The 13,632-nt window shown below is 34.0% G+C and overlaps 1 protein-coding gene and 1 long non-coding RNA gene across 2 annotated transcripts; one reads left to right on the forward strand and one right to left on the reverse strand.

Annotated features, from left to right (window-relative positions):
• Positions 1 to 2,853: 2,853 nt before the first annotated feature.
• Positions 2,854 to 6,764, forward strand: LOC114259421 (uncharacterized). The gene is made up of 2 exons (XR_014335860.1): positions 2,854 to 3,532; positions 6,401 to 6,764. It is a non-coding gene; the product is annotated as an uncharacterized LOC114259421 (long non-coding RNA).
• Positions 6,765 to 7,333: 569 nt separating this feature from the next.
• On the reverse strand, positions 7,334 to 11,231 carry LOC114259480 (uncharacterized). Its single transcript, XM_082879076.1, has 4 exons — positions 8,077 to 11,231; positions 7,915 to 7,995; positions 7,755 to 7,823; positions 7,334 to 7,656 (listed from the first exon to the last, which is right to left on the reverse strand). Exons 1-4 carry the CDS (start codon positions 8,407 to 8,409, stop codon positions 7,471 to 7,473), a joined length of 669 nt encoding a protein of 222 aa, XP_082735202.1. The 5' UTR covers positions 8,410 to 11,231; the 3' UTR covers positions 7,334 to 7,470.
• Between the last annotated feature and the right edge of the window lie 2,401 nt (positions 11,232 to 13,632).

The following is a 13,632-nucleotide window of genomic DNA, read 5'->3' on the forward strand; positions in this document are numbered from 1 at the left end:
TTTTGATAGTTCCCTCCAATTTCCATAAAAATGACCATAAATACTTCATAAATTTAGCTCTTAGGTGGATTTCTACAAGAATTAAGGGTCAAGTACTGACCTATAACTTGAATTGATGATTTGCTAGTTGAATTCTCTTTGTTCTTCATCCTACACAATTGTTGATCTCTCTCTCTCTCTCTCTCTCTCTCTCTCAAAATTGAAGCTTTTTTTTTATCTCTCTCTAAATCTCAGCCAAGATATGTAAAAATGAGCCCAATTCTCACACTTAACTCATATATATACATGAAATTAGATTAGCCTAATTAAGCAAGCTTAAGATTAATTAATCTAGTCTAATTCTAATTGATTTTATCTAATCAATTCTAATCTAAATCAAATTTTAATTAAACTTCCCAAATAATTCTAAATATTCAAATTAGTATATTAAACTTATCAATTTTGGTTTCTAAACTATTTGCACCTTCAATTTCTGATTCAAAACAAGCATTATGATAGATATTTCATAATCAAATAGATATAAACAAGATTAAGCACATAAACATGCAAATTCACATAATAATGTAAACGCAAAAATTATATGCATGTTGGGGTCGTCCCAGATGATTTCCAAAAGAATTGACCAGAACAAGAAGGGTAAGGATAAGGTTTGAACATTTTGAACTTTTGAACCCTTTTGCATTAGCACAATAATTCAGTATCTCATGGTACATGCCATGACATTTCTGCACCTCGCCAGCTATCCACCTAGCCGATGCAACAGAACAAAGGCTAGCTCAGGCTTGCATCTAAAGTCAAAAGTAGGATCCTACTTTTTGTAAAGTTTTTTTTTTTGGTCCCTTTTTAATCACTACTTTGCCAAAAACAAAGAAAATCTGAGGGGATGTTTTTTTTGTTACTAAACAAATCATCAAAAGGAGAATCAATAATGCGATTAACGATGGGGCTCATAGTGCACCCAACATTATTTTCTCTTTTATCGATTCTTTAAGTCACCAGTTATTTTACTTTTTACGTCTATAAATTGGGAGCTTTCATCCTTTGTTGAGGGCACACTTAAGTTTTATGAATTTTCTAAGTAATCAAAATTTTAACTACTTTGTTTCCTTTCTCTCATGCACTTGTTAAAAAAAAATTTAAAAAAAAATATGGCGGTTTGGAGCTTCTTAAAGATTTGCAGTTTTGTAACTATCTCTAATCGTGTTCTATGAATTATGAATATGATATTGTCCTTGATAGATTTTATGTACTAACCCAATTGCGTAAATATCAAAAAAGTTTAAAAAACTAGAATCCGAATACCCTCCCAAATGATATCAACCCAATTATATTTTGTATACATTTGCACATTATAGACGTGCAATAGATTTTTATCAAAATATTTTAGATAAATTAGCATCTGCATAATCAATACATTAAATCATACATGAACTAATCTATATTAATTACAATAATTATATATAAAATGATATTCCTGGATTTGTGTCAATTAGGGACTAAATTGATTAAAGGCAAGTGGGACATCACCCAAGTCACTTATGGAGTTGTAGTCATTGTTACATTAAATTGCTCCATGGTAGTTGTCCTAGTAAGCCATTGATAGACGTGATTATCTTCAATCCATTTTGCACACATAATTAAACCATTTGAAATTTCAAATATCTCTTGTCAGAATTGCTCATTTAACAAAATTAATATAAAAATGATATTCCTAACTATTCCATTATACAACAATAAAATTACCTTAATTATTAATTGACTTAGTAATTTATTAATAAAAGGAATCATTTGTTATGTGACTAAAAACTTTAAGGGACCTGATGTAATTTCAAAACTATATAGGACAATCTATATTTTAAGAAAACTTTAATAAGTGGATTTGTAATTGGAACTTTTTATTCATATATAAAATTCAAACAAAAAAACTTGATAAAAATAATATGATAATATTATTATTTTAAATAAATTCATCATTTGTTTCAGGTCTCAAAATTAGATCCACTTTCTAGGTCTAGTAATGTGTCAAGAAAATTATTATAATACAAAAATTCAAGATATTATTCATATAAAAAATTAATTGTTTGTAATTGCCTAAAAATTAACTATTTATGAACTGATTAACATGCAAGTTATGACATTTCATAACTAAATCATTTTCAGTAGTAATTAAAAAAAAAAATCTTAACCAAATACCATATAAGATATAATCAAAGACTTTTCGATTATAATCAAAGAAATAATCACAATAAATCATAATCAATATCACAATGAGTTATAACTATGATGTGGTTTGACTCAAGTTGAAACTTAAATTGGACCAGACAATTGATGTCTCTGATTGGTAAGAGTCATTAAACGAAAGACTTTTACCGGTAAGAGTTTACGAAAATATAGTCCAGATAAATTTTTTCAAAAACTCTAACTGGTAAGAATTTTTTGTTTAATGACTACTGGTTAGAGACCTCGGCTATCTAATCCATTTGAAATTTCAACTTGAGGCAAGTCATTCCCATATAACTAAAACCACAATAAATTATAATTAAGTCATAACCATTAAGATAATAAACATAATCAAATATCATAGTTACCATAACTGGTGCATATGATACACACTCAAAAAAGAGTGTAGATACTCTTTGTACTCACCCTCTTTATTGATTTATAACATTTGTCTTGGACATGTTTCGTCATCAATAAAGTTTCTTTTTTACCGATAAAAATAAATAGTAATAATTAAAGTGTAGACCCTTTAATTATTGTGCAATTACACTATTAATGGAAAGGCACTTTGGGCGAGTCCAGGTGAGATCATGGGATGCGATTTATGTGACAGCGCACAAGCTTGGCCTTTACTTTACATTTTTTCCTCCATTGTTTTGCTTTCTACAAGGATAGTTGAGCATAATCCAAAATACTTCAAGGTGCTAAGCCTATTTAAAATAGATTTAGGTTGCTTTCGAACCGTCAAAGTTTTTTTTATTCTTAAATTTTCTTGTCTATTATTTCTACAAAATTAATGACTTTATTTAGTTTCAATTTTTTGGATTCACTTTTCAAGAAATTTGAGTTTTTTGTTTTCACTAATTTTTTTTAATATTATAAACAAGTTGAAAATGATTTATAAAGTGAAGGCTCAAATGACCCGAAAGTGTGGGCTCACACACCCATAACACCTCTCTTTCTATCTCTCTGTTTTCTTAGTGTTAGACCCAAACTCTCTCTCTATCTCTCTATTTATCATCATTCTCATCATTTTCAACCCCCCCCCCCCCCCCCCCCCCCCCCCCTCATCCGACTCCCTCTCCAAATGATTCAAGTCCATCACCTCCTCTCTCCCCCAAAGGACACCAAAAAGTTGTTGTGCTATAGAAAGGACTACAATCTTACTCGATGGTTAGCGGGTAACTCATCTCATTCGAGCTACTCTCATTCGACTCGGTGGTCAGCGAGATAGTACTCTCACAGCCGATCGTCTCACTGCTGGAAAGCGTGAATATGCTGGATTACTTACCAGAATATATTTGAATCTCAGGTAAATTCTGGATCATAAAACTAGGGTTTGATGATTGAGTTAATGGTTCAGAAAGATTAAAAGAGTTTAGGGTTTTGTGTTTTTCCTTTTTGCATGACTGTCTGGTGTATTCCATGTATATATGTTCTTCATTATTTGTTGTTAATTGGCAGACCATTCTACTTTTCCGGTGAATTTTCCCCAATAATTTTTGCTGCTAAATGTTGGTTTGGTAGTGAATTTTTGTTGCTAAATCTTGTTTTGCTGCTGAGTTTTTCCCCAACCATTTGTTGCTTTTGAATGTTGCCCCAAGAACTTTTCCTGTTAAATCTTGTGAATTTGTGAATGGTGAATTTGTCTGCTAAGTCTTGTGAATTTGTGAATGGTGAACTTTTGCAGTGAAATCTTTTGGCCCAACATATAGCGATTCCGATTTTGACCCAACCTTTGTTGTATTCCGGACTTGAGTTTCATGGGTTGGTATTGTTGTTTATCTCTTTTCCCTATGTTTTTCCTTAAATTTTGTCTATTGGGTTGTTTCGAGTACGTTTGGAATAGGTTGGTTGCTTAATTTTCAAACCTTTTGTTGCCCAAAATTTGGCTCCTCCGCTCGAGCGGGCTTTGTAGATTATGAGTATTTTGTAGGTCTACAAAAATACTGTGAGAGCACACCCTACGCTCGAGCGGTCTTGTGCTTGAGCTGTTCCTTCTCGAGCTCGAGTGATAGGCTTTTGTCTGCAAAACTACTGAATGTATGTATTTTGCGCTCGAGCGTCACTTCTTGCGCTTGAGAGGACTATGCGTATATCAGTTTGTGAAGGTGACTTTTACTTCACTTTTTCATTTCTCTCTCTCTCTCTCTCTAAATCTCATCTTCTCTCTACTCTTTCACCTAGATCCATTGGGTTCTCTACCCTAGTGTCCATGAGAAAAAAGGTAGATCATTCTGAGAGCTCCGTTTTGATCTGATTGAAACTTGGTTTTGGCGTCGTTGAAGTTTCCACCTTACTTTGTCCGTCTCCTAACTTTGATTGCACTTAGTTATTGGTTGATATTTAAGAAATATTGGGATTTGAAGGATTTTAGACAAACCTAGGATTTTGGTTTAAAATAGAGGGGTTTTAAAATGAACGTATTGGTAATGGTTATGGGCATTGGTATGTGAATATATTGTGTCAGATTTGTTGATTTTGACATGTGGATTGAAATTGGGAGAGAATGGGGTTTAGCCCTAAAACATTTGAGATGATTATTTTATATAAACAATGAAATAGGTGTGGGAAATATGAAATCGGATGAATGTTTGTATCAATGGTGGAGTGGATGTACATTAACTTCTACCTTTGGAAATTTGGATAATGTATCTGTCTTTGAGAGTGTATATCTGTTTAGAAATAATTGTTTTGGGTTATCGGCGGAGGATGGCCATGATTGTTGTAGAAATTGCATGTGGGTTAGGCGAATTGAAACTAATCTCTTGCCATTATCATTGAATATGATTAAAATTTATATGCACTGTATATGTATGATGTTTGTGAGGAGAAAGTGAATGTACTCCATGTTTGGGAGAAGAAAGGAGATGTAATCCATTAAACTAAGTTGGCCTGTGTGTCCAGGGTGAAAGTCCTAAAACCGCGCGTATACATGGGTGCCAATTCCCGTAGATGAAATTTTCGTAAAATGGAAAATGAATGTATTGTGTATGATAATTATGTTAGTTGGAGGCCTATAGGGTGTATCCTCTGTTTTGTGGACTAAATAAAGTGGGCATAACTAATGGATTGAGACATGAGTTTGATATAACATGGTTTTGGGAAAAGTTGTAAAAGATCTTTCATTTGGGAATTGAACATGTGCATCATACTTATATCTTTGTTAATATTCATATATTGTATTAGATTGTTTCTACTGGGCTTTGGCTCACCCTACTTGGGAAATCATTTTCAGGTGCTGGTGACATGCCTTCTCCAAGGACTTAGTTTGGGAGGACCTGGGAGCTAAAGGCTCTATTTTGTTGTTTTGTATTTAATACTTGTACAACCCTAGGGCTTTATATGTATAGAGCTTAAGACTTCCTCTTTTGTTGTAATCAAGCTTAGCCTTGGAAAGCTGTAAGCCCGTAGGGCAATTATTTTGTTGAAAATTAAGTTGGTATCACATGCTATGGATTCAGGGTAGAGCTTATGAATGTATATCGGACGTGTCACCTTTTTATAAGTTAACTTTGATTAATGAAAGTCTATTATTTTGTTTATGTCTTCTTGTAATAGTCATTTGTGGATGAATTGTGTTGTTTATTTCGGGGGCGTTACACAACATGATAATGGTGAATTGGTGTATGTGGGTGTACATTTACTATTTAGGCAAAGAAGTCTCTATCTATGGTGTCTAATACATGATAAATGACCTTGCATGTGTCTCTGTCTATGGTGTCTAATACATGATAAATGACCTTACCTATGAGTAATGTTGAATAGGTCAAATATAAAGAATGTCCAGGGGCATAGTAGTGGAGTTGCATGATGGAAATCAAAAACCATTGAGGAGCAACCTAATAGTGAATACAAATTTATAGGCGGTCTTGAAATTTTTGTTTTGTATTTGAAATCAAGAAGACTGGAAGGGAATTGAAATGGGTTTCGTATTGTTTATGCAAATTTAAAATGGTTTATTCTTCTACTAACAATAGCAACAGTAGATAAAACCAAGAATGTGTGATTGTGGGAGAACAACTGCAATGTATATTGTACGAATCAATAAGAATGGAAATCAAGGACGTTTATTTTTTGTTTGCCCATCAAAATATGTAAGTATGTGTTATGAAATTAAACTTTTAGTCTTTTGGAAATTGTTTGTGTAATTTGAATAACTGATTGTCATGCATTATAGAGTAACAAGGAACACTACAATTACTTCAAGTTCGCGGACGATGATGATGAGGATGTTACCTTCACAAACCATTCCAATACTGGACCTCGTAAAGCTATACGAACAGAAGAATTCAATGATGTAAGGACAAGGCTTTCTGAGACGAAAAATGAGATTCATGATCATGGTAAAAGGCTTCAAAGGATGGACAAGAATTTCAAGGCTATGATATATGTGATTATATTCTGTATCATTTTGTACTTTATTTATATAAGACACTTGACTGTTAGTTTTTGGAAAATTTGATGAATGTAATTATGGATGTAATAGACATATTGGATGTTAGGAATTTAATTGAATGCAATGTTGTTATGGATTGTGGATATATGTTGTCATTTTCAATACTATAAAAGCTTCACTTTCAGAATGAGGTGTTTTTTGTTTTGTTCTTTTCATATATTATCCTTAATCTCAGTTAGCTCAGAGAGAAGGCTAATTACATGCTCTGTGTTGTAGGTGGAATCAATTGTGTTGAACAAATATGGGAATGAGGCTTATAGGAATCAATTGTGTTAAACAAATATGTTTACAGTCAATTACAAGGTAACTGAGTTGACTAAAAGATTGGTAAATATGTTTACCATCTAAATGTTGCAAGCAGGGGAGCACTTTTGAATGCATTAAACCAACAAACTACTTGACTAAAAGATTTTTTTGAAGATGTATGTGAAACTTATGTGAAGGTTCTCAAACTTGTTACCCACGGCCGGGTCAAAAAACCCATGGCCAAGTTACAAAACCCACAACCGAGCTTAACAATCCATGGCCGGGTGTGCTTCTATTGCTCTGATGCACTGGTTTGGTACTTGTTTTAGCCTCGTTTTGTACTCAAGAAGGGCATGATTAGTATATAAGCAAGGATCAAAATATCATGGAATAAATTGAATTCCCATATTTCCAAAAACAAAATTCAATTAAATTGAGTCCAATTTAATTCAAACCAACATTTACAAGCCAAACCATCCATTGTTTACTAACTCAAACCAACAGTTACAAACCATACCATCCATTGTTTACAAACCAAAAAAAATTCAAAGTACTACTGCGAAAAAAAAGAAGAAAAAAAAAGAGGGGACATTTGGATCTGCTTCTACATTGAAGTGAACAAATTTTGAAGTGACTGTCAAAGTTTGATTGCCGATGTTGGTCACCATTCCTGATTGAGTATAAGATGTGCTTCCAATATTGTCCACCATTTGTATTGGGCTAAACTGTGCCTATTCAATATACAAGTAAACTTTACAAATATTGTCCACAAACATATATATAAATTAAAACAAGAAAAAATATTTTACTTCATACATTAAACACATACCGGTACATACATACTCTGTTGCGTGCCATCCACGCAAGGAAAATAGAAAGGTGCAGTTTGTGGCTCCTCCTGATCATAGTAACAGAATTTCATTATTCATTTCACACATTAAAATAAAAAAACAACGAACAAAATATAAGGTCCTTTGTCAAACACATACCAACTCATACATACTGTATTGCATATCATCCGTAGAATGAAAATTTAACTTCCAAGACTGACCTTGAGGCACCGTACTTCCCTATAGTAAGACACATTGGTGAATAATTTATCTTAAAAACATTTAGCAATTTGCATATGAAACACAATAAGAAAAACTTACTTGTGCATTCGGAGGCTTTTTACTCTTTCCCTTCAACCGATTCACTGTTTTTTCCACTTTGCTAACCTTCCGTTTAGTACATAGATGGCCTCTTCGGCGAGCAACCATAGGACTAAGCATCTTGCAAAACATGTTTGCTTTTGTAGTACTATGAGCAGACGGACTTTTAGAGGAAGTGTGAGAAAGTGGTACATTACTAGTAGAAGGTGACACATGACTCGAACTACCTGGTTGATCTTTTCTCACTCTATCCTTGATTTCTATAAACCCAAGATCATGCACTTTGTGTTTACCATCATCATTGGCAGCAATTTCTAGGATTTCATCCAGCATCTTGTGGTATTTATCACGCACCTTTGCATTGAGAACATCCCCAGATTTAGTATATATAGTTGGAATGCATGTGTACCCTCTTTCGATATCTTTTCTTCATCTCGATACAATGTATTTATCTGGAACTTGATATGCACCTCTCAAGGAGCACACTAATTGAATGGGCACACATAATGCCTCGAAACTCAAACCACCGACACATACATTGCATTTCACATTCACTTGCATTAAAGCACACAACAAATTCCAATGTCTTCATTTTCTCACCGACTAGAACAGCCTCCTTGACATAATATGTACAAATTACTCCCTCCTCTTTGACAAGATTCGCACGACAATATAATAGTCACTTCAATTCTACTTGCACTTCTTGAAATTTTGCATTCGTATAGGTTGCATGAAATTACTTCCCAAACTCATATATTGTTAAGCAATCATACAATTTGTTTTGAGAATTAAAGTCTGCTTTGGTCTCTTTCTTCACCTTACTTCTCAAGGCATTATCATAATGTTCAACAAATTGCTTTAAAGTTGTCTTTGAGTTCACATATCCATCAAAAAATGCATTCATACTCTCATTTCATTGTGTAGTTGACATGCCAACCCAAAAAATGTCCTTAACATAGGCAGGAATCCACCTATGTCGCTCACCGTATAATACCCCCAGCCACTCATTATTATTCAGATTGAACTTTGCAATCATCGCTTGTTCTTCATCAAATTCAATCTTTTGTAAAGGAATCATAAACTACATTTTGCAAAGCAACCTTTATGGATTCATATTGGAAATATCCTCTCAATTTCTCTGGAATTTTCTTCATTATATGCCATAAGCACCAACGATGTCGAGCTTGTGGAAAGAAAACTTCAATGGCATTTTGCATAGCTCTGCACTAGTCAGTTATTATAGCTTTTGGAGGAGCGTCTGATATGCAACTTAACCATTCTCTGAATAGGCACACAAATGTTTCAGTGTTCTCATTACATAACAGCCCACAGCCAAGCAAAATTGGCTGCTCATGGTGATTAACTCCTACAAACGGAGAAAATGACATATCATATTTGTTTGTGAGATAGGTTGTGTCAAATGAAACAACATCCCCAAATGCTTTATAAGCTGCCCTACTCCTTGCATCCACCCAAAACAAGTTTCACATGCGACCATCTACATCGAGGTCAATTACAGAATAGAAGTTTGAATTTTGTTGTTGCATCTTATGAAAATAAAGTGCAACTGATTCAGTATCTCGTATCCCAAGCCTCAATCTTCTAACATTGTCAATGTGATTCCTTGCATCTCGTTTATCAAATGTTAATGCCTCGTACCTCCCTTCTTCAACAACTATAGAATGAAAATTCCTAGCCACCCCTATCCCTCCTTTATCATTTATTTCTAGTCTTCTCTTCATAAGAGTAAGAATCCTCTTATTCATTGCAAAATGCCATGAGTCACTAGGAATCAAGTCATGCGTATGTTCAAGCATAACTGTGGTTAACTTAAATCTTCCATCCTTTTGTAGAGTCGCTCTAACCTTTGCTTTACATTCAATTTTTGATGACAAAGATGGTTCGAGAGGGTATACTTCTGATCGTTTTGTTCTCTTGCATGCCCGAGTACATTCAATTCTAAAGTATTTTACTTTCCCATCTTGTCCAATATTTTGTGTTGTATATAAGCTACAACAAATCAAAGGTGTTTTGTATATTTTGCATAAAACGCATATACTTCTTGCTTTTAGCTAAAACACAGCCCTTTCTTAGGTTCTTTAACTTCACCAATCTCATTTAATGATGATTGTTCTCCGGTTCTTCAACTTCCTCAGTCCCATTCAATGAAGGATTGTTTGAATCAATGTCCATTGAAGTGTGTAGCTTGAAACCAAAATTCAGACTACATAACCAGTAACCAGACAGAAAATAAAGTGTAAGTGAATGTAGTGACAAGATTTCATATTTTCCTTCACTTTTCAAACTAGCCTAGATGATAATATAATGCAAATCCTAACCCTCTATGACAAGTACTTCCAAATACCCTCACATTTTCTGGACTAAAAAGCCTCAATACTCAAAGAAAACAATCATATTTTTCTCTAACAAAAACATAAAATCAAGCATAAAGACAAGATTTCATATAGAGATGGCTGTAAGTTTTGAAGATAATCAAAACTTAACTTACTATTATCACATGCAACTTTGGTGATTTTTCATGAACAACATTTCAATTTTTCTAACAGAACATGCATCAAACATAATAAAATTTTCCTAATATTTTACCCAGATCATAAAGGTTCTCTAACAGAACATAAAATCAAGCATAAAGACAAGGTTCTCCAATTCTAAAAAGAATCAGAACTTACTATTATCACTTGCAACTTGGGTATTTTTCATGAACAAAATTATAATTTTTCTACGCAGACTTTCATCGAACAATTGGAATGCATCAACACAATGACACATGTTTAATAGAGGGTCTGATTCTAGAACAACCAAACATAAAAAAAAATAAAAAAAAAATACAGACATCACACATACATCACAAAATTCAGCAGATACAAAAAAATTGCAGACATCACAAATGCATCTCAGATACAAAAAAATAAAAAATAAAAAATAAAAAAAATAGGACTATGACTTACCTAATCTCATATGAATACATTCGACATGGAGATTTCGAACATAGGTGGACAGTGGTTAGTGGCGGTCATCAAGGAACACCATGTCAATAGTCGTCGTGATCGTCAATGAACACCTAGGTCGGGGGTCGTCGTGCTCGTCAGTGAAGTTGTGCTCGTTTGGTTTCCCTCTCTCTCTCTCTCTGTTTTCTCCATTATTTTTTGTTTTATTTTTGAATTATTATATCTCCAAACCAGAACACGTGGAACCCACGTGCATCATATTTTGGGAGGGAAAACAATTTTGAGCCATTCGGGCCACCACCCATTCTTGCTACCCATTAGCTTTGTTTTAATTTTTAGATACACCTAATATAAATATACTTAAAAAGTATAATATTTATGAATTTTTTTTATAAAAAAAATACTAAATACTAAAAATATAATAAAAAAATAAAAATTTAGTACATATTCTTATTCTTGTGTATTTATTGATTTTTTAAAAAATATTTTTTTTACAAATATTTTACTTTTTAAATACATCTAGGTAAGGTGCATTTAGAAAATAAAAAAAATTAGAAGGAAAAAGCAAAAGATTTGGGGTTGATCAAAGGAGCTGTGGTGGGTCATAGTGAACTGAAGTTGTCTCACCTTCAATTTGCTGATGACACTATTATTTTTTGCGAAGCAAATTGGGAGGAAATCATTGCAATAAAGAGAATTTTGAGATGTTTTGAACTAATGTTTGGGTAAAAGATCAATTTTCATAAAAGTAAAGTTTGTGAGATTGGTGTAGAGGATGATCTGGTTAACGTGTTTGCCAAAAAGTTGAATTGTTTAACTCAGAAACCACCCTTGAATTATCTATGCATGCCTCTATGATCAAATCCAAGGAGTAAGAGAAAATGGTAGCTAGTTGTTGATAAGTTTAAAAAGAAATTAGCTCTATGGAAGAGAAAATGTTTATCATTTGCAAGTAGGCTAACTTTGATTAAGTCTGTACTATCAAGACTGCCAGTGTACATTTTATCCATGTTTAAGATGCCAGCAAGTATTGTTAAGTTGCTAGATAGAATTCAATCTACCTTTCTTTGGGGTGGTGATGAGGTGAGGAGGAAAGTGCATCTTGTAAAGTGGGAGGAGGTGTGCAAAAATAAAAGCAAATGTGGGCTTGGTGTGAGGAAGCTCAGTGAGGTCAATGAGTGTCTGTTAATTTAAATTGTGGTAGAAGTATGGCTTGGAAAATAAAGCATTATGGAAACAAGTGGTGTGCAGCAAGTATGGTCAAAGTGGTGGTAAATGGAGTCCATTGACAGTGGAGTCAGGGGTGCTACCTATCATGTGGAAGGATATTATGTCCTTAGCTACAAGTATTCCACCCTTAAGGGAGTTTATCTTGTCTAATTTCAAGATTGTGATTGGGAATGAAATTAGAACAAAATTTTGGGTGGATATGTGGATTAATGATCAGAGTTTATTCCTTGCCTTTCCTAAACTTTTTTCATTATCAATTGGGAAGGATGGTTCATTGTTTGATTTATATCAAAGGAAAAATAGAGGTGATTCTTGGAATTTCATTTTTAGAAGACCGTTTTTTTCTTGGGAAGAGGAGGAGCTCCATAACTTGACTGTGTATCTTCAGGTGGCACCCAATTTAAGAATTCAAGTAGAGGACACTTGCACATGGTTGGCTCATACATTTGGAGCTTTTTCTGTAGCTTCAGTATGGAATTGGATGGATTCAAGTAAAGGGTCTAATCTCAGAATTATCAAGACCATTTGGAATAATATTGCTCCCCCAAAGATTCAATTCATAACATGGTTAGCTTGGAGAGGTAGGATGAAATCTGCTGTCTTTATGCAAAGGATTGAGGTGTTGAAGCCTAATGCAAACATCCTCTGTGTATTTTGCAAGTCTGAGGTGGAGTCACAAAATCATTTATTACTGCATTGTAGTTGAATTTGGAAAGTGTGGTCTGGGATTGTGGGTCGGTGGGGTTTGTGTTGGGTTATCCCTGGGTCTGTACAGTCCTTGTTGAGTTGGTGGGCTGGTTTTAAGGTAAAAAAGAATGTGATGGAGATTTGGAAAATTGTTCATTTGGCTTTGTTATGGTCAATTTGGAAACTAAGAAATGAATGCTTGTTTAATAATACTCAACCCGATTTTGTGGACCGGGAAGAATTAGTGGAAGTCAGAGTGGCCTTATGGGCAAAGTCTAATCTGAAGAATTTTCATATCTCTGTGCATGATATTATTTCCAACTTATGGCGGATTTGTTACTAAGTTTAATCTATTGGGGCAACTGTTGGTGTATGGTTGGTGCTGGTGTATTCTGTAATCTTGATGATGTTCTGTTTTCGGCTGATTGGATGATGTAGATAGAGAGGCATGTTGATTGGAGGTGTTTTCTGGATGGAGTACATGGCAGCAGGGCTTCTGGTTTGTTTCTTGAGGTCAGGATGCATCTTCAGCTAGTTACTGTTGTTTCTTGAGGTCAGGATGCATCTTCAGCTTGATGATGTTCTGCTATTTCTTTTGTCTCTCTTCTGTGTTGGTATGCCACCAACATGCCTAAGCTAGCTTTTGTTTGTGTATCTTACTTGGTGTCAA

This window comes from Camellia sinensis, chromosome 7 (assembly GCF_055761805.1).
Source record: "Camellia sinensis isolate YWXY chromosome 7, ASM5576180v1, whole genome shotgun sequence".
In the NCBI taxonomy this organism is placed as follows: domain Eukaryota; kingdom Viridiplantae; phylum Streptophyta; class Magnoliopsida; order Ericales; family Theaceae; genus Camellia; species Camellia sinensis.